Here is a 20,881-nt window from a genome sequence, read left to right as displayed (position 1 = left end):
AATATTTTTTTTCCAGAAAATTATGAGAAGCATTACAAAAACCCAGACAGTATAGTCTACAGAGCTGTTTTTATTTTGTCATGGGTTTGGGTTTTTAATGATGGTGGAGGTGGGAAGGACAGGTTAAAAAAAAATGTTTTGTTTTTATGACCAGCATTTTTAAGACAAATGCTGTTTCAGTCTTTGTGGGGAAACACAAGTTTACTTGGGTAACATTAGAATGACCCAAGCTTTAGAAAAGGTCTGGGCAGCTGTTCTTTATGCCACACTCATAAGTTTTCCCTTTGGTGAGGCACAGATAGGTTCATTCATAGAACATGGGTGATAAAATGGGGCCACATTTGTAAAATATGGATGAAATAAGGTTATTGGTCTAGAATTGCTTGATTAGGTTTTTTGTTTTTTTTAAATCACAAGGAATCAGGATATGCACATGAAAATGTCTTGGTACAATTTCCAGGTTATAAATTTATTATTTAAATTTCACCTTCCAGTATTATCATCTTATTACATCTATGCAGAAAAATAAGAGAGCGACTTCCCAGGAAGGGTCCTTTGAAGGTGGAGAATAGTACTTTCCTGAATTACTGCCAAAGCATAGCTCATATTTGCTTTATAACATGCATCATACATAGGCTGCTGTTAGCGATGTTGGTTTTTAACATCTAAATGGCTCCCAAGCTGATGTATGTATAAGCAAGCGAGGATTTAGATAAAGGGAGCAGCAGCTCATTATTAATGCATGTATGGGAAAGCTCTAGCTTGCTGTTTCTAAAGATGGGAGTGCTAGGGAGAATGATAGCTCATTGTGGAGGCTAATATTAGAAATGGTTAGTATTAAAAATGGTACCACTACTGACAAAGGATTTACTCTGTGTAAGTTCTATCTTTTGAGATGTCTTCGATTACAGAGTTGAATTGCCTTTTACAAACATGGATAGGAGGGAGTAAAGAGTTGAAGTGCCCTGTCTTATTTTGAAGCTTGATGTGAAATGATATATAACTGATTTATTTCTAGTTGAAGAAAATATGCTCATTCAAGGGATAGCACTCATAGCATCCTTTTGCCCTAGTCACCTGCTCTGGAACATTCTGCTTTGGGGAGACTTATGGAAATTTTGAAATTTTATGATTCTGGTAAAAAGATCTCTGTTCAGACTACGTATCTCATTTTAAAAAAAAAAGCAAGTGAAAAAATAGACAAGAGAAAGGATGAGAATCAAGAGCATGGTTGATTCATGAGGGATGGTCAGGAGGTCCTTCTATTACAGCAAAAGCTATGTAGTAAAATGATATTGAATCATACATTTTATTAAATATACATGAAATATTTCAAATGTATTATAAGCATACTGAAATAATATAAATAATAGGACTGAAATGATATAAACAGGAGAAGGCTGGTTGTGAATTGTTGTTTCATTGTAAGTGTTAAGAGCGTAGATCTATATTGGTTCACTTGCTTTCAACATTCAAGTCTGTCCACCTTCAAGAGAGATGAGGGGCCAACTTTTGAGGGGCTTTTCCCCTGGAAGGTGGCAGAGGGCTCACTCCCTAGTTGTTTCAAATCAGTGGGTAAATTACAGACCACTAATGTTTTTTCTTGTTTAATTTTGGGGGGATTTTGGTGATTATAATGTATGGTATTATGTCAGTGATTATGATGTCTATTTTATGTCCCCATGGGTTTCATTTCCTCATCTGTGTCCCCATTGTGCACAGTGTAGATTTTATTGTTAGTACCCGTGATGTACAACAAAGGAAGACTCTTAAGTCCCCTACTTTTCACCAGTCCTGGATGATACCTGTATAGAAAGGATGGAAGATTCCCAGGATATTGCGGGTAGAATTGGGGCAAGGATTCTGCAGTGGCTGAGGGGCTCTCTCTGCCTCTTCTCTTTGCCAGGGAAGGTAGACCAGGTTTCAGATTCCTTAGAGTCCACATGAACCATAAAACCCCACACACAGTTGCTCTGGTCCGATTCATGGTCATAACAAAAAATGTTTGATGATGTGGTTGTTGAGGACAATACCCACCCCAGCATCCAAAGTGCGATAGTAGTTGTCACGAAGGCAACCAGTTGACCCTGCATGGGGCCCAAGATGCTTTTCTGGGGCCCTGGACTTTTGCTTCATTGCCTTCTCCTTTTTTTTTTTTTTTTTTTAATTTATTATTTATTTATTTGGGTGTACTGGGTCTTTGTTGCTGTGAGTGGGTTTTCTCTAGTTGCAGCATGTGGCCTTCTCACTGCAGTGGCTTCTCTTGTTGGGGACCATGGGCTCTAGGGTGCTTGGACTGCAGTAGGTGCAGCATGCAGGCTCAGTAGTTGTGGCGCATGGGCTTAGTGGTGTGTGGGATCTTCCTGGACCAGGGAAGGAGCCTGTGTCTCCTGCATGGGCAGAAGAATTCCTAGCCATTGCACCACAAGGGAAGTCCTTCACTGACTTCTTGATGTTATTGTACTTGGCAATACATCTCCAGTGAAACAGTGAAAAGTGTTAGTCACTTACTTGTGTCTGACTCTTTGCAATCCCATGGGTTGTAGCCAACCAGGCTCCTCTGTCCATGTAATTCTCCAGGCAAGAATATGGCATTGGGTTGCCATTTCCTACTCCAGGGGATCTTCCCAACCCAGGGATCGAACCCAGGTCTCCTGCATTGCAGGCAGATTCTTTACCTACTGAGCCACCAGGGAAGCCCATATCTCTCCAGACAGCAAGTCAAATCCAGAACAAGTCAAATCTTCCAGAAGCCTGTCACCCCAAGAGACTAGTTCATGAAATGAGTTTTTTTCATTTTTCCTTTAAATATATACGTCTTGGTTTTAGTGTTTATCTGTAAAATATAACAATCAGATCATGTTTTCTTGAGTGTTTCACTGAAAAGGAGTGAGCCAGTTTGAAGACCAATATTAAAGCGATAATAAAATGGGTGGTCCATGGATATAGCAGAATCTAGAAAATGGTTTATGAGTGACTATCATTTAAAAAACCCTTAGAGAGCCTGGCAGAGTGAGTGGGAGCATGGAGGAGACCTCCAAACCCAGCTTGGTAGGAGGGACAGAAAAAGTGTTCCACTGGCGGTCTAGCTATGTTCTGGTTAATACTGTGCTGACTTGGGGACTTCCCTGGCAGTCCAGTGGGTAAGTCCAGTGGGTAAGACTCTGCACTCCCTATGCAGCAGCCCCACTTACATCCTTGGCTGGGGAACTGAGATCCCACATGCCTGGTGCAGTGTAGGCCCTGCCACCCAAAAAAACAACCCCCAAAAACTATGTTGACTTGATCTGGAAAATATTACAAAGCTGGTATTTTAGGCTGTTCTTACCTCATAAACACCAAGGATGATGCTGGTTGGTGAAGTATTTTGGCAGAGGGTTTAGATGTAGAGCTGTTGGCTCAAATTGCTTGGGGGAATTTCTTTGGGGTGATTTTCCTGAATTTGGGGGAGGGGTTCTAATTTGTCAAGAAATCCTCTTAGCAGGTTTTGCTGTTTTTGATGCAAGTAAGAGCAGTATTCTTGGGCTTCCCTTGTGGCTCAGCTGGGAAAGAATCCACCTGCAATGCAGGAGACCTGGGTTCGATCCCTGGGTTGGGAAGATCCCCTGGAGAAGGGAAAGGCTACCTACTCCAGTTTTCTGGCCTGGAGAATTCCACGGACTCTGTAGTCCATGGGGTCGCAAAGAGTCGGACATGACTGAGCAACTTTGACTCTCTCACTCAAGAACAGAAAGAGTCTCAGATGAGTAGTCCATCAGTCAAGGCTGAAGATGGACTTCTCTTCAGCTCGGAAAAACTGAGACTATATTTAATTGAAACTTGTACTTAAATGCCTTTTTGTGTGTGTATGTGGCTGTTGCCTAGACTGGTTGGCTGGGTTACCCACAGAGATCTGTGGCAATGTGCTTGGAGATGAGAATAGTTTGTGGGTTTTTTCTTTTCTTTTTTTTTTATTAGTTTGTGGTTTTAATCAGATGAGAAAGTTGAGCATGGCATGCGGCTAACGTCTGTTGCATTTTTGCTTTCAGTGGTCTATAAAGTAAAGGTTTTGATCTTTCTGTATTATTTTGCAGTTTGTTTGTTTTTTTTCCCCTATGGTCAGCAGGACTGACAATTGATATACTTAGAAATGTGAAGGAAGAGTCTAATAATGAGAAGTTTTCTTCGCAGTGATTACGTTTTTATTGGAAGCAAGCCTTACTGGTTTTTGCGTGAAAACTCAGATGACACACACGGCACCGACTGCAGTTCTAACCCCCCAGTGGATCCACCATCCACAGTTTGCCGTGTAAGCTACACGCATTTGCTTATAAATACATTTTTAAATTTACAAATGGGATCAAAATATACTCTTGCTCCCTTCCACTGTTTTCGTTTAACAGTACATCTCACAATGCTTTTTTAATATTTACATAATTTAACCAGTGTCCTGTCATGAACACTGAATTGTTTCCAGGTTTTGTGGTTAGTTGGCTCTCTGAAGGAAGATGGGCTTATGCATGTTTTAGCTTTTGCACACTCCACATTTCCTAAGACTGAAGACACCCATTCCCTCAAGGGGTGCCATTTGGGATGTGACATCTGTCCAGTGGTGAATAAAGGACACTGGTCCCAGACTTCTGCTGGACGGGTCATTGTTGGAGTGGTGTGGAGAAGTATTTGGCAACTGTCTTATCAGATGTGATGTCTAAGACTCTTAGCCCCCAGGGCAGTCAGGCAGCCTCTAGTGAGTGTTCCATGGATCTAATGGGTTAGGATCATAGAATTTGGGTTCTTTTAAAAATAGGTATCTGGTTTCAGTAATAACTGTCATGCCAGATTTGAGAGGGTGGGGTGAAAACACCTTAGGATTTTGAATCAGCAAAATCCAAACTCAAAAAATAAAAAAATCCAAACTCAGCTTCTCTACTCATTTGTATTATCTTTAGGGGGGGGTCAGTCACCTTCTCTAAGCATTTCCTGTTTTACAATTTCCTCATCTGTAAAATAGGAATGATATGAATATTAAAACAAATTATGTCAGTGAAAATACACTTTAAAATCACTGTACTAATACTAGTTATTATTTAACCCAAGTCATTCTTAATAAGGAAAAGAAGCCTCGATTGTTTTAAAGTAACTTTCCTAAAGACATGCATACATACATGACTTAATTGCTTATCTTTGTACCTTTAGTGTTTGTCTTCAGAAATTTCAGAAGCAGATCTGAACTTGAAAAATTGGAGTGTTAAGAAAACAGGAAAGTGTTGTCACTTAATTGTTTTATTTTTCTTACCTGCCATTTGTGCTTTCTTTATTATATCTTAATTTTTATAGGACGTGGACTATGTCAAGACCAGTTTGCTGATAACCTTCTGTGATTGATGGTGTTTGCTCTGTAACTTTGTTTTGGTGCTTCAGGCAGGGAATGAAATTTTATTAGTTTGAAGTTCTAATTGTTTGTCCCAGTGATTCACCATCACCCCATCCACCCCACCCCACCCAACCCCCCACAGACACACAGAAACACACATGACGCACACTAGAGAAGGGCTTTGAATTTTAAAAAGTAAATAAAAATAATGCCACAAGCACGAGAGGACATTCACCAGTTGAAAACAACTTTTTACACTGAATGGTAAGCAGTGGTCTCCATAACCATAACAAAGATCTGCCTTTAATCCACTCCCTGAAGCCAAAGAGAAGACCAGCAGAGCAGTGTGTATTCCTGGGAGAAAAAAAGAACAATGAGTAAACAAAAGCTGCACAGGCTAGTGCAGTCTCTCTCTCTCTCTCTCTTTTTTTGGTAAAACTATTGATCTAAAAAGCCTTCAGAACTTAAAATTGCTCTTAAAATGAATCCCATCCTGTGTCATGGGAGGTCACCACCTCAGTGCCCTGTAGAACTGGGGTTTAGGGGCAGAGTTGGGCAGGACTTTTGAAGAAAATACCAGTAGCAGCCATAGATGCTTCTATTGAATCAATATCTGAAGGCATTGTCAATAACATTTTGAAATGAAAGACTTCAGGGACACATGGAAGAGGTTATTTCAGAATCCATCTTGATGTCTAGTTTCTCTTTTTTTCGTTGTGATACAGTTCACATACCATAATATTAACCTTTCTAAAGAAAATAATTCAATGGCTTTATTATATTCACAGAGTTGTGCAACCATCACCACCATCAACCTCCACGATATTTTCATCTCCCTAAAAACAAGCCCCATATTCACTAATACTCCCCATTCCACCCGCCAAACAGCCCCTACCCCCCAGATAACCACTAATCAGATAACCACTAATCTCTATGGATTTGCCTATTCTGAACATTTCATGTAAGTGGAATCATACCATATTTGTCATTTTCGTCTGACTTCTTTCATTTAGCACAGTTTTCAAAGGTCATCCTTGCTGTATCAGTACCTCATTGTTTTTCAAGGTCAAATAATACTTCATTGTACGGATGTACCCTGTTTTTTTTAATCCATTCATCAGTTGATGGACATTCGGTTTAAACTTTTAACTTTGGGGCTATTGTGAAGGATAATGCTAAGAATATTCATGTACAAATTTCGGTGAGGAGATGCATTTTCAGGGTTCTTGAATATGTACCTGTTGCAGAAACCAGTACTCAAGCACCACACTCAGAGAGCTGGAGAATTCAGGTTTATTACGCCTGCACTGAGCCCCGAACAAAGGGATTACAGAGTTTTTTTGACAGGCTGTAGTGGGCAACGCTAGCTGTTAATAGGCTGGTTTAAACTAAGGAGTTTTGCATGTGCGGGAACAGCAGTCAAGATGGGGAGGGCATACCTGACCTGGACTGGCATGATTAAGCAGGTTTGCAGGGGCCAGGCAATTGCAAAGAGCAGAACAAGGGTGAGTGAGAGAAACTCCAGTTCCTAGTATTGCAAGTCCCCCCTTTCTGAGACTACATGACCTGCGTGATCTAGAGTTTGCAAGGGGCAAGCTGAGTTACAGAGGCAGAAGGAGGAGGTTATGTAACATTTTAACTTGTCCTCTTTATCCCTAGGAGTGGGATGGTTGGGTGTCTGGTCTTTCTGTATCCAAATTATCCTGTTCATAACCTGAGGAGAAGAGGACTGAGCTTAATTTGGACAGATTAAGAAACGGGATGAATAGAGAAGCTGTGGTCTTTGGGCTACATCTCATTGTTCTCTAGAATGAGGAAATGAATTCCTGACTTTTTAAAAATAAATCTATGGGTAGACCATAAACCCTAGTGACTCACAGTGTTCCCGCCCTGTGAGACCCGAGTGACATCTTGCGTGTGTGTGTGTGTGTGTATATGTGCGCTCAGTGATGTCCGATCTTTCAGACCCTATGAACTCTGTGTGTGTGTGTGTGTGTGTGTGTGTGTGTGTGCGCGCTCAGTGATGTCCGACTCTTTCAGACCCTATGAACTATAGCCCGCCAGGCTCCTCTGTCCATGGGATTCTCCAGGCAAGAATACTGGAGCGGGTTGCCATGCCCTCCTCCAGGGGATCTTCCCTACCCAGGGATCAAAAACCCGTGTCTCTTGCATCTCTGCATTGGTAGGCGAATTTTTTTTTTTTTTTTAAACCACTGCACCACCTGGAACAGCTTACATGCCTCTTAGTTAATTGCTTGCACTGTGATTCCCCAATGGTGATGTGGACTATAGGTGAAGCCAGAGGGAAGAAAGATGTTAGAGTTTAAAAATGTGTGGTTTTTGAGGGGCGTTGGAGGTGTAATTTGAAAAGAGCTTCTCCGGGCTCCTTCCACCCTGCAGAGGATTCAGCTTTATTATAACAGTGAAGCCCTCACACCATGGGGAGGGGGAGATGGATGCTTGGGGAGGGGGATGTTTTGGGAGGAGGAAGACACAGAGGGGTGGGCAGTGAACAATCCCAGAGCATAAAAAAATCAATGTGTGGCTGTTCTTTAAAATCCTGTGGGGCTTTACTGGTCTTGTTATTTCAAAACTCTTCTGTTTCCAAAACTATCTAGGTTTTTATTTATCCTGGCTTGAAGACCAAAGTTCTGCTCATCAGAGCTGTGTTAGACATGGAAATATTGTCATTTTGGATTGTATTGGCTTGGCCAAAAATGTGTTTGGGTTTTCTGTTACATCTCGTGAAAAAAACCCCAAACAAACTTTCTGGCCAACCCAGTGATAAGCAGGAAGGGCCACCACACTAAGTAAAAGCGCTGTTTTTTCCGCTCACCGCAAAGAGCCCCAGACATCAATGATGATCCCAGGTTGAAAGTTATTCCACCTTCTGAAGATACACTGCATTTGGGCAGAATTCATTTTTTTAGAAAAGCCTTCTGTTTGCTTGGGGACAGCAGTAGGTGATCAAGAGAAATGGGTTTTCTTTCCATGGTCTATAGTAATTACGGGAGAAACAAGCAAGTAAGCTAATTTCTCATCGTGAAACGCCACGGGGCCCCAGACCCGTCAGCACCAGGCAGGGGACCAGCCAGGTGGCTGAGGCTAATGAGCTGTAATTGCTTCCTGTCTCGCCTCCCCATGGATTTTTACTTTTACACTTAGGCCTTGGAGGCCTCAGCCCAAAGGAGCGTGATGGATGATGGAACTTAATTTAGTTCCTTTAGGTAGAAGGGCCTTTCAACAATGCAGAGAAAAGTCCTTCACGGAAGGAACGCCATAATGAGTTAATCATTGTACTCCTTCCCTGAGAACTAAGGGAGAAATAGCTCTCTTCTGCCACAGTATTCTTTTTAATAGACTTTACTTCTGGAGTGGTTTTTAGGTTCACAGCAAAATTGAGCAGGAAGTATAGAGTATTCGTAAATAGGCCCTTCACCCTCACATGCATATCCTTTGCCAGAATGGGACATTTGTTACAACCGGGGATCCCACACTGGTATCTCAAGTCCTTAGCTTATATTAGGGTTCACTCTTGGTGTTGTGCATTTTATGGGTTTGGACGAATGTATAATGATGTGTATTCACCCTTAGAGTATCATAAAGGATAGTTTCAATGTCCTAAAAATTCCCTGTGCTCCACTTACCCATGTCCCCAACCCTCAGCAATCACTAGTCTTTTTACTGTCTCTGTAGTTCGCTTTTATCAAAATGTCACATAGATGAAATCATACAGTATGGAGCCTTTCACACTGGCTTCCTTTCACTTGGTAATGTGTTTAAGAGCCTGCCATGTCTTTTCATGGCTTGAAAGCTCACTTCTTTCAAGTGCTGTGAAGATGACTGTCTGTGACCCAGGAAGCAGGTCCTCGCCAGTTACTACTTCTGCCAGTGCCTTGATCTTGGACTTCATCCTCCAGAACTGAGAGAAATGAATTCCTGTTTGTAAGCCACCCCATCTACGGTTTGTCATTACAGCAGCCCAAGCTGGCTAAGACAGCAACTTTTTATGATGTGATTGACATACAATAAGCTGTACATACTTAATTTTATTGGATGTAATTCACGTACTATTCATTTTTTAAAAGTGTATGATTCAGTAATTTTTAGTGTATTCACGAAGTTTGTGTGTATGTGTATCAGTCTTTCAGTTGTGTCTCTGCGACCCCATGGACTGTAGCCCGCCAGGTTCCTCTGTCTATAGGATGCTCGAGGCAAGAATATTGGAGTGGGCTGCCATGTCCTTCTCCGGGGGATCTTCCCAACCCAGGGATTGAATATGGGTCTCTTGCATTGCAGGCGGATTCTTTACTGTCTGTGCCGCCAGGGCAGCCCCTATTCATGAAGTTTGCACATATTTGAAATGTACCATGTGGCACATTTTGATATGTGTACATATCCCTAAAATCATCACCATAGTTTAGATACTTGTCACTGAGAAATTTCAAGCCCATTTGTAATTTATTTCCCTCCTGGCAACTGTTGGATCTCCTCTCTATCCTGTAAAGTCATTTCCATTTTTAAGAATTATATATTTAGGGACTTCTCTGGAGATCCAGTGGTTAAGATGCTGCACTTCTACTGCAGAGGTCATGGGTTCAATTCCCTGGTCTGGAAACTGAGAATCCCCATGTGAGAAAATAGAAGGGGAGAGGAGAAGAATTTTATATGAACAAAATCATATAGTGTGTACTGTTGTTTTGTTTTTGACCTGACTTCTTCATTCAGCAGAATTACTTTAAGATTCACCTGTGCTATAGCTTGACTTCTATAGTTCATTTTTTTGTTGTTGCTGAGAAGTATTCAATTGTATGGGCTTCTGTGGTGGCTCAGTGGTAAAGAATCCAATGCAGGAGATGTGGGTTTGATCCCTGGGTTGGGAAGATCTCCTGGAGGAAGAAATGGCAACCCACTCCAGTATTCTTGCTTGGAGAATCCTATGGACAGAGGAGCCTGGTGGACTACCGTCTATGGGAATCTCAAAAGAGTCAGACACAACTTAGTGACTAAACAACAACAATTCAATGGCATGATTATTCCACAATGGAAATCAGGTTGTTTGCAGTTTAGAGCTGTTAAAGAAGCTGCCATCAACTTTCATGGACAAATCTTTGTATGGCTTATGCTTTCGCTCCTTGTGGGTAAATACCTAGGATTGGCATGACTGGGTCCTATGGCAGTCATTTGTTTTAGCTTTTTAAAAAACTGCCAAACTGTTTTTCCACAGTGGTGGTATCATTTTGCACCTTCTTCAGTGCTGTATGGAAGTTCCATGCTCCCCCTCCTCCCCAACACCCCGTATGGTCAGTTCCTTTAGTTTCAGCCCTTGTAATACATGGTGTGTCTCACAGTTTAAACTCCACTGGGAACTTCCCTGATGCTCCAGTGGCTAAGACGTCATGCTCCCAATGCAGGGTGCCTGGGTTCAATCTCTGTCAGGGAACTGGATCCCGCAGGCTGCAACTAAGGACCCTGGTGCAGCCAAATAAATAAAAATAAATATTACCAAAAAATGCCACTGGTCCTAACCATCTAGGAGCTCCACCCAACATCACTTCTTTAAGTCTTTGCTCATGCTATTCTTGCAACCTGGATGATTCTCTGTCCACCCCTCACCTTAGTTAAACAGTCTTCCTTTTAACATTCAGCCCCAGGACTTCTGGTTCCCCCAGGTTGCACCAAAGTCTATCTCTCAGTTCAGTTCAGTTCAGTCGCTCAGTTGTGTCTGACTCTTTGCAGCCCCATGAATCGCAGCACGCCAGGCCTCCCTGTCCATCACCAACTCCCGGAGTTTACTCAAACTCATGCCCATCAAGTCAGTGATGCCATCCAGCCATCTCATCCTCTGTTGTCCCCTTCGCCTCCTGCCCCCAGTCCCTCAAATGTGAAGTCAAGTGGGCCTTAGAAAGCATCACTACGAACAAAGCTAGTGGATGTGATGGAATTCCAGTTGAGCTATTTCAAATCCTGAAAGATGATGCTGTTAAAGTGCTGCACTCAATATGCCAGCAAATTTGGAAAACTCAGCAGTGGCCACAGGACTGGAAAATGTCAGTTTTCATTCCAATCCCTAAGAAAGGCAATCCCAAAGAATGCTCAAACTACCACACAATTGCACTCATCTCACACACTAGTAAAGTAATGCTCAAAATTCTCCAAGCCAGGCTTCAGCAATACGTGAACCGAGAACTTCCAGATGTTCAAGCTGGTTTTAGAAAAGGCAGAGGAACCAGAGATCAAATTGCCAATATCCGCTGGATCATCAAAAAAGCAAGAGAGTTCCAGAAAAACATCTATTTCTGCTTTATTGACTATGCCAAAGCCTTCGACTGTGTGGATCACAATAAACTGTGGAAAATTCTGAGAGAGATGGGAATACCAGACCAACTGACCTGCCTCTTGAGAAACCTGTATGCAGGTCAGGAAGCAACAGTTAGAACTGGACATGGAGCAACAGACTGGTTCCAAATAGGAAAAGGAGTATGTCAAGGCTGTATATTGTCACCCTGCTTATTTAATCTATCTGCAGAGTACATCATGTGAAACGCTGGGCTGAAAGACACGCACAAGCTGGAATCAAGGTTGCTGGGAGAAATATCAGTAACCTCAGATATGCAGATGACACCACCCTTGTGGTAGATAGTGAAGAGGAACTAAAAAGCCTCTTGATGAAAGTGAAAGAAGAGAGTGAAAAAGTTGGCTTAAAGCTTAACATTCAGAAAACTAAGATCATGGCATCTGGTCCCATCACCTCATGGGAAATAGATGGGGAGATAGTGGAAACAGTGTCAGACTTTATTTTTTTGGGCTCCAAAATCACTGCAGATGGTGACTGCAGCCATGAAATTAAAAGACGCTTACTCCTTAGAAGGGAAGTGATGACCAACCTAGATAGCATATTAAAAAGCAGAGACATTACTTTGCCAACAAATGTCCATCTGGTCAAGGCTATGGTTTTTCCAGTGGTCATGTATGGATGTGAGAGTTGGACTGTGCAGAAAGCTGAGCGCTGAAGAATTGATGCTTTTGAACTGTGGAGTTGGAGAAGACTCTTGAGAGTCCCTTGGACTGCAAGGAGATCCTGGGTGTTCACTGGAAGGACTGATGGTGAAGCTGAAACTCCAGTACTTTGGCCACCTCATGTGAAGAGTTGACTCATTGGAAAAGTCTATCTCTACATATATATATACCCATAGAAATCTGCGGGTGATTTTTTTTTTCAAAGCATATTTGCATTATGGTGAGATCCTCTGTGTGATGGTTTTCCCCCCTCAAGGATGGGGCCCCAGTATAGACCTGGACACCTCGTTGATTTGCTGTGATGAAGGCAATGGCAGAGACAGGATTGGTCATCCTGAGAGTGGGGATCTTTCCCTACAACTTGAAAAACATCACCTCACTTGCTCTTATTCAAAGAGGGCTGCCATTACAGTAATTGCTATTTATAATTTATTGACCAGAAACAATTGTGTTGCTATGAGAATACTTTTAAATAAAATGAACAATTGCCCTCATTCTTAAAAACAACCTTCAGACAGAGAAGGCAAAGATAAATGAAATCAAAGAAGCTCATGAACTTCAAGGAAATTAAATTTTGTCTGAATGAGGGTCATCTAGTCTGTCTTCACTCTTAGAATTTTAATGTTTCCTCTCTGAGGATTCTAAGTATTTTTGAGTGAACTAGAGTTAGTCATTATGCCTGTAATATTTTATTGATATTGTTAAGCAATAAAGGGACAGGATTGAGAAATATATTCAAGCATCTTTGGGGAAATTCTTAGTAGTCAATAGTATCTACAAGTTTTTCAACTCCCCAGAAAATAGTCTAATGCGGGTGTCGTGGGCTCACAAGAGGAAGGTAGAAACATAGAAGAGTAAGCTGGTTTCCAAGACAGTAGTTTCTGGTAAGAAGGGGCTGGTAAAGGGGCTAAGTTTCAAAGTCTGATTAGAAATCGCAGCTACGGAATTTGGAGTGATTGTCACTGAGGCTTTAAATCCTGTGGATTTGGCCTGCTGTGCACAGGCAGTGGTTCTTGGTTTTTAACCCAGAACAAAGTGGCAGTCAAGCAAAAAAAAACATGCAGCGCCTTCTGGAGGATACTGAGTGCACCGGGGCAATGCTCAGAATTCACCAGCAAGATGAGTTAAAAGAAAGAACCAGAATATGGGAAACTCTAAAGCAATCTGACTGACTAACCCAAAGTATTTTGGAATACTCTTTCATGGGTTTTGTTCCAAAGCAAAGTAACTCCAGCCATCACGAGCTAAATAAAGCTCTAGTAAGATCAATACAGTCACGGTAAGATGAGGAGGTTTATAATTAAAGCCCATGACAAAGTGCAAGAAGACAGTGAAAAGCCCTGCTCAAATTCTCATGTGCAGAGCAACCACCCAGGAGCCTTGTGAAAACGAGGATTCTAATCCTGCAGATACAGGAGCCTTGTGAAAATGAGGGTTCTAATCCCGCAGGTGGGGAGACAGTGGAAACAGTGTCAGACTTTATTTTATTGGGCTCCAAAATCACTGCAGATGATGACTGCAGCCATGAAATTAAAAGACGCTTACTCCTTGGAAGGAAAGTGATGACCAACCTAGATAGCATTTTAAAAAGCAGAGACATTACTTTGCCAACAAAGGTCTATCTGGTCAAGGCTATGGTTTTTCCAGTGGTCATGTATGGATGTGAGAGTTGGACTATAAAGAAAGCTGAGTGCCAAAAAATTGATGCTTTTGAACTATGGTGTTGGAGAAGACTCTTGAGAGTCCCTTGGACTGCAAGGAGATCCTGGGTGTTCACTGGAAGGACTGATGGTGAAGCTGAAACTCCAATACTTTGGCCACCTCATGAGAAGAGCTGACTCATTGAAAAGACCCTGATGCTGGGAGGGATTAGGGGCAGGAGGAGAAGGGGACGACAGAGGATGAGATGGCTGGATGGCATCACGGACTCGATGGACATGGGTTTGAGTAAGCTCCGGGAGTTGGTGATGGACAGGGAGGCCTGGCGTGCTGCGATTCATGGGGTCGCAAAGAGTCGGATACGACTGAGGGACTGAACTGAACTGAGTCCCGCAGGTACGGGATGGAGCCTGTACAACAGCCCTCGGGGTGCGGATGCTGTCTCTCCTCAGGCCGCACTTGGAGTTGCATATGCAGAGACACAAGTAAGCAGGTTGCTCTTCCCTCTTTTGTAACAGATCTTGAAACTTGTGATGTGAAGCTCTCTGACAAAGTAACTGAGCCTGTTCTTAACAGTCCTATGTGTATGGAAATAGATTCTGATTTCTATGTTGTGCTTTAAGGGAGAAAGAGAAATGGATTTTTTACATTAAGGGCATTGTGGGAAAAAAAATCAATTGAAAAATTTCCAGACTGAGTTGTGTTTGTTTTAGGGTTGAAAATAGTCCCACTATTTATTGTATGAGGCTGTTGATTACTGGATAACATTAAATTGTATCCAGTATCTTGCCTACATGTATCAGGAATAACAGTGGCACTCAAAAAATTTTAAGCGAAAAGTTCCATAAGAAGAGTCACGTTTCTGGTTAAAACTTGAAAATAAAGACTTTCTGACTTGAATGTTAGGTTATCTTAGTCCAGGACCATCCCTGAAGTATTACTGTGGTAGTTTTAAGGCACGTATTTTGGAGCCAAGCTCCTTGGATTTCAATCCAATAAGTCTTTACCACTTACTAACTATATACAATGATTTATTCCTTACCCTCTGTAAAATGGGTCTGCATTCTACAGTTGTTTTTGGATTCAATTCAGTTCAGTTGCTCAGTCGTGTCCGACTCTCTGCGACCCCATGAACCGCAGCACACCAGGCTTTCCTGTCCATCACCAACTCCCGGAGTCCACCCAAACCCATGTCCACTGAGTCGCTGATGCCATCCAACCATCTCATCCTCTATCGTCCCCTTCTCCTCTTGCCCTCAATCTTTCTCAGCATCAGGGTCTTTACAAATGAGTCAGCTCTTCACATCAGGTGGCCAAAGAATTGGAGTTTCAGCTTCAGCATCAGTCCTTCCAATGAATACCCAGGACTGATCTCCTTTAGGATGGACTGGTTGGATCTCCTTGCAGTCCAAGGGACTCTCAAGAGTCTTCTCCAACACCACAGTTCAAAAGCATCAATTCTTTGGTGCTCAGCTTTCTTTATTGTCCAACTCTCACATCCATACATGACCACTGGAAAAACCATAGCCTTGACTAGCCGGACCTTTGTTGGCAAAGTAATGTCTCTGCTTTTTAATATGCTGTCTAGGTTGGTCATAACTTTCCTTCCAAGGAGTAAGCGTCTTTTAATTTCATGGCTGCAATCACCATCCGCCGTGATTTTGGAGCCCAGAAAAATAAAGTAGGCCACTGTTTCCCCATCTATTTGCCATGAAGTGATGGGACCAGATGCCATGATCTTAGTTTTCTGAATGTTGAGCTTTAAGCCAACTTTTTCACTCTCCTCTTTCACTTTGATCAAGAGGCTTTTTAGTTCTTCTTCACTTTCTGCCATAAGGATGGTGTCATCTGCATATCTAAGGTTATTGATATTTTTTCCGGCTATCTTGATTTCAGCTTGTGCTTCCTCCAGCCCAGCGTTTCTCATGATGTACTCTACATATAAGTTAAATAAGCAGGATGACAATATACAGCCTTGACATACTCCTTTTCCTATTTGGAACCAGTCTGTTGCTCCATGTCCAGTTCTAACTGTTGCTTCCTGACCTGCTTACAGGTTTCTCAAGAGACAGATCAGGTGGTCTGGTATTCCCATCTCTCAGAATTTTCCACAGTTTATTGTGATCCACACAGTCAAAGGCTCGGCGTAGTCAATAAAGCAGAAATAGATGTTTTTCTGGAACTCTTTTGCTTTTTTAAGTGACTTAATATTTGTAAAGCTCTTAGACCAGTGCTTGGCTATATAAACATTTGTTAACTATATGACCAAAGTAGGATGTGTTAGTGTCACGTCTTGGTTGCCCACTGACCCTCTGGAATCCAGAAGGCCTGTTTCTCTATTCAAACAATGAAAACATCATCCTACAAGACTTTTCCAATGAGCAACTGGTTCAGAGAGAAAGGTGATTTCAGCCAAACAACAGGAAACCTCGAAATAAATTCACAGAATCCAGGACTTTATTATTTTGTTTGTTTGGTTAGACTTACTTCCATCCTTTGGTTTTGCAGCTGGTGATGTATATTGGCCAGGTAACCAAAGAGATCTTGAAGTGGCCCCGCCCCTTCTCCCCTCCTGTCGTGAAACTCGAGAAGAGAGTGATTGCTGAATATGGGATGCCGTCCACCCACGCCATGGCAGCCACGGCCATCTCCTTCACCCTCCTTATCTCTAGCATGGACAGGTACCAGGTGAGACAGTGACTCTTATTCTCCACCATTTAACACCATCCACACAGTAAGGGAGCAAAGAGGGGTTTTGCTTCAGGACTTCAGGGCAAAGAGGTGTTTTGCTTTTTTTTTTTTTTTTTTTTGGAAGGACGATGAAACTTATGAAGTAAAGATGGGGGAACACTTACTGAACAGTGATGATTTCTTTATAAATGAAGTGACCATATGATTTAGTGTCCAAAGCAGGTTATGCCCAAGAGTGAAGCTGGACACCGTTTATAGTAAGAGTAAAACAAGCCTCACTGGGCTGTGTGGTCTCCCCCTTCTGGAAGCATTTCCACCCTGAGCTACTTGACCAGATGGCTCTTAAGTCACTGCCTGCGTCCTCTGTTTGCAAGAGGTGAGAGGGGCTGATGATCCTGGTAAACGATTCTCCAGGGTGGAGATGATTTCACCAAATCCTCAAGCTCGATACCCCAGGGCCCAGGGTGAAATAGAATCTGGGCTCAAATTAGCTGCCAAAGATGCATCTGCCCTTTCTCGGGGCTCAACCAGTAGAAATAATCAGTCCACATTTTCTAGAAAGCTTTTCTAAATGACAAGAGATTAACGAGTGTTGAAAATAGAATTTCACTTATTATCCGCTTAAATGCCAATTGTAGCAAGACCTTTTCAAAGTTGTATACTATTGGGAATTTCACGGTGGTCCAGGGGTTAAGACCTTGGTGCCTGGATGCAATGCCTGATCGGGGAACTAAGATCCCAGAAGCCACGCAGCAAGGCTGAAAAATAAATAAGTTATATTATTACTTTAATGAAGATTTATTTTTCCTATCTGAGAACTCTTGCTCTATTTTGGTGCTTAATTTCAGAAATTGTATCTTTTACCTGTTGGAAAATTTAGATTTTGTTAACACTAGCAGTCTCATGTGTAAATGACAGCATTGCTTCTCCTGCCCTCTTTACACCAAAAACCCAGAGGCATTCCATGTTTCAGGGTGTAGATAAAACAGGAGGCTTGTTTTGGGTTTGGGAGAGAACAAGATTAGTGTCAGGTCCTGACCCCACCTGGTTTTCTCTCTGGTCACTTGGGATTAGACCTCAGTGGGAAAGGGACAAGTATAGGATTATATCTGACTGTGTGCTCAGTCATGTCTGACTCTTGTGACCCCATGGACTATAGCCCACCAGGCTTCCCTGTCCATGGGATTCTCCAGGCAAGAATATTGGAGTGGGTTGCCATTTTCTACTCCAGGGGATCTTCCTGACCCAGGGATTGAAGCTGCATCTCTTGCGTCTCTTACATTGGCAGGCGAATTCTTTACCACTGTTCCACCTGGGAAGCCCCCATACCACTCTTGATCTTAGCCAACTTAAATGTCATGCCAGGATTTAAAAAGAAAATGTCTTAGCCCCCCAATACTGTTGGAATTTATTGAATGCAGACTTCTGAGCTATGTTGTACTGTCCCCATGCCATCTGTCCCAGAAGGACATAGTGCTCCCATCACTCGCCCCATCACTGGAAGCTGTCAGCATCCAGAGAAGCATGTGAACTTGCTTCTCTTAGGAAAAAAGCAACAAGTGGTGCTGGCTGCAGGAAAGCAACAACAGTCATTTATATGCATTTATATGCTTATTTTAAGGCCACCTGTATTGTCTTACTTCTTTACAGCTCATATGAGGTAACAGTTTTCTTAAGGCCTGAGTTGTTATGGACTTCTTTTCCTATTTAATTTTTAATGATAAATATATTTAGCTAGTTTGGTTCTTTACTCTTTACTTTATTTAAATATGTGTTTAGGCTAATACCCAGCCTCTAAATTGTGACTGCATTAGCTCATTTGTTTTTAACACTTTTTCAATTAAAATCAAGACCCAGTTAACAATAAACCTTCAGAAAAGAGGTACAACCCTATATCATTGTACTCAGATGTTACATTGGAAAGCACATGTTGGCTTGGACTCAGAAGATGTGGCTTCTTGTTCAGACCATCACTGCTGGCTGTGTGACCTAGGGCAAGTCACTGCACCTCCTTGAGCCCTGGCTTCTGTTGGGAGGATCAAATGGGATGATCGATGGGCAAGCATCTTTGTGCAAAAGTTCAGGACTAATGCAACTTATCAAGGTTAAGGGTTTCCTCATTTGTAGACTGGGGCTAACAATAGACTGTACTTCACAGGGTTCTGTGAAGATTAAATGAGAGTGACTGTAAAGTACGTCATATATTATAGACAGTTCTGTGTCATCTTTGTCCTTAGCACCGTGGAAGACCACAGACATTAGTCCTGGAAGCAACTGGATTATCTCTCTACATCTAATTCATAAGCATATCTGTGTGTTCCTTATATGACTTATCATTAGCCAGATTCCTCCAACTGTTTTCATTACTCATCCGCAAATGTCGAGATTCAGTGAAGTCTGGACTTTTGCCTTGACATCTGTACAAATATGCCAGTCTTAGCTTGGCCATTGTTCCCAGACTTCCCTATGAAGCCAGTTGTTGCCAAGCTTTATCTTCACAGCACATCTTGGGAAGGTAGCTGGTTGGACTTTGTAAAATTATAGCACCATCCATATACCTTGCCTCTTGGAAATACTGTATATTTCACAAGTTTTAAATATAGGTAGAAATAAAAAATTATTGACTCCACTAAAACTTTCAGCACAATAGCTATGGTCAAGTTCCAGTGTGTCTTATTTGCATGTCAGTATGTTGTGAAACTTCTTCCAGAATTACATTTCTAGGCATTTTCTCCTTCTCTTTCCTCAGTTTTCCCATTTTTTTTTGAGTGACTTTAGATCATCAAACTGCTGGCCTAAGGAATATGAGATTGAAACTAGGAGTTAATGGATCAGAAACCCCTTGCCTTCTACAACATCAAATTGTGTGTGTCTGAGCCTGAACTAATGCCTTTTTTCTCTTCTTCCCCTGCAGTATCCCTTTGTTTTGGGACTGATGATGGCTGTGGTGTTTTCCACGTTGGTGGGTCTCAGCCGACTTTATACTGGGATGCACACGGTCCTGGTAAGGCTTTGTGGGTGAGTCTTGGGGTGATATCTGAATAGGAGTGTAGTCAGTGTGTTCTTCATACTATATGATTATAAAGCTATTTGAATTTCATAAGAAGGCCAGTGAAGGCTATAATTTTATTTCCCATCAGGCCAATGAATTAGGAAATGATTATCTTAACGCACATGTATAATAATCGTAATGAATCATTAAGATACTATCAAGTAGGCTGGTCTGGGCTAGACTGGCTAGAACAGCAATGAAGATTCAGGTAATTTGTTTACATGCTGGTTTACTGATGATGAAGCAGGCAGTGCAGAAACACACCCAGGGTCAGGGATGTTGAGTGATGGATGAAGTTCTTCAATTAGGTCCTCGCAGAAATGGTTCTTAAATTCAGGGGTCTTAGCTGCCCTTGCAGGGTAGGAGTCCCACCAGGTCAAAAGAGCCCAGCATCATGGGCTTGCTTCCTTCCATAGTGGGTTTGCATTTAAAGAGCTGTCTACCTTTTTTTTTTTTCCCACCATATTAGGAATTTTTTTCAGAGCTGCCACAGTTAGCACAGTTGAAATGACTCAATTCTGTTTCCTAGTGTGCCAGCCATCTGCCTAGGAGTTCCAGAGCATAACGCTGGCCATGGCTTACCATGGGCACTATTTATCATGGTAATTGGTGATAGATTTCTTTAAAAAGGACTAGGCCCTTGCTAATTGTGTTACTCTCCATATGAAGCTCAACAATTGGATTAGCCTCAGGCCTCAGAGGGAAAGGCCAGCCTTCACTGGCCTTCTTGTTTCTCCTCTTGTGCCTGACCTTGGTCATCCAGGGGTGAGGGGTGGAAGGACAGAAGCCACAGAGGGGAGCAGATGTGGGGAGAGGGTTTGTCAAAATGGGCAGAAGCAGAGAATGGGAAGGAAAATAAACCCAGAGTCCAAGAGTTTATGGCTGCATGGGATGCTTTCCTCTTTAAAAAAAAAAAAATTGATTCATTTTTGACTGTGCTTGGTCTTTGTTGCTGCACATGGGATTTCTCTAGTGGCAATGAGCAGGTGGGGGGCTACTGTCTTGTTGCGGAGCACAAGGCTCTAGGGCACATGGGCTCAGCAGTTGTGGCACACAGGCTTAGCTGCTCCGCGGCAGGTGGGGTCTTCCTGGACCAGGGGTCGAAC

At 42.3% G+C, this 20,881-nt stretch overlaps 1 protein-coding gene across 2 annotated transcripts in view; it reads left to right on the top strand.

Moving 5' to 3' along the window:
- SGPP2 (sphingosine-1-phosphate phosphatase 2) overlaps nucleotides 1-20,881 on the top strand; it is a 147,024-nt gene that overhangs the window by 90,170 nt on the left and 35,973 nt on the right. The window contains exons 3-4 of one of the 2 annotated variants that reach the window (XM_061148645.1): nucleotides 16,541-16,720; nucleotides 19,638-19,727. In XM_061148645.1, coding sequence (XP_061004628.1) covers nucleotides 16,541-16,720; nucleotides 19,638-19,727 — 270 coding nt within the window. The remainder of the gene's footprint in view (nucleotides 1-16,540; nucleotides 16,721-19,637; nucleotides 19,728-20,881) is intronic. The other variant, XM_061148646.1, reaches the window with a different exon arrangement.

The sequence above is a fragment of the Dama dama genome, chromosome 8, assembly GCF_033118175.1.
Source record: "Dama dama isolate Ldn47 chromosome 8, ASM3311817v1, whole genome shotgun sequence".
Taxonomy (NCBI): Eukaryota; Metazoa; Chordata; class Mammalia; order Artiodactyla; family Cervidae; genus Dama; species Dama dama.
Note: the sequence above shows the minus strand (reverse complement) of the source record. Positions and strands in the feature narration are given on the sequence as shown.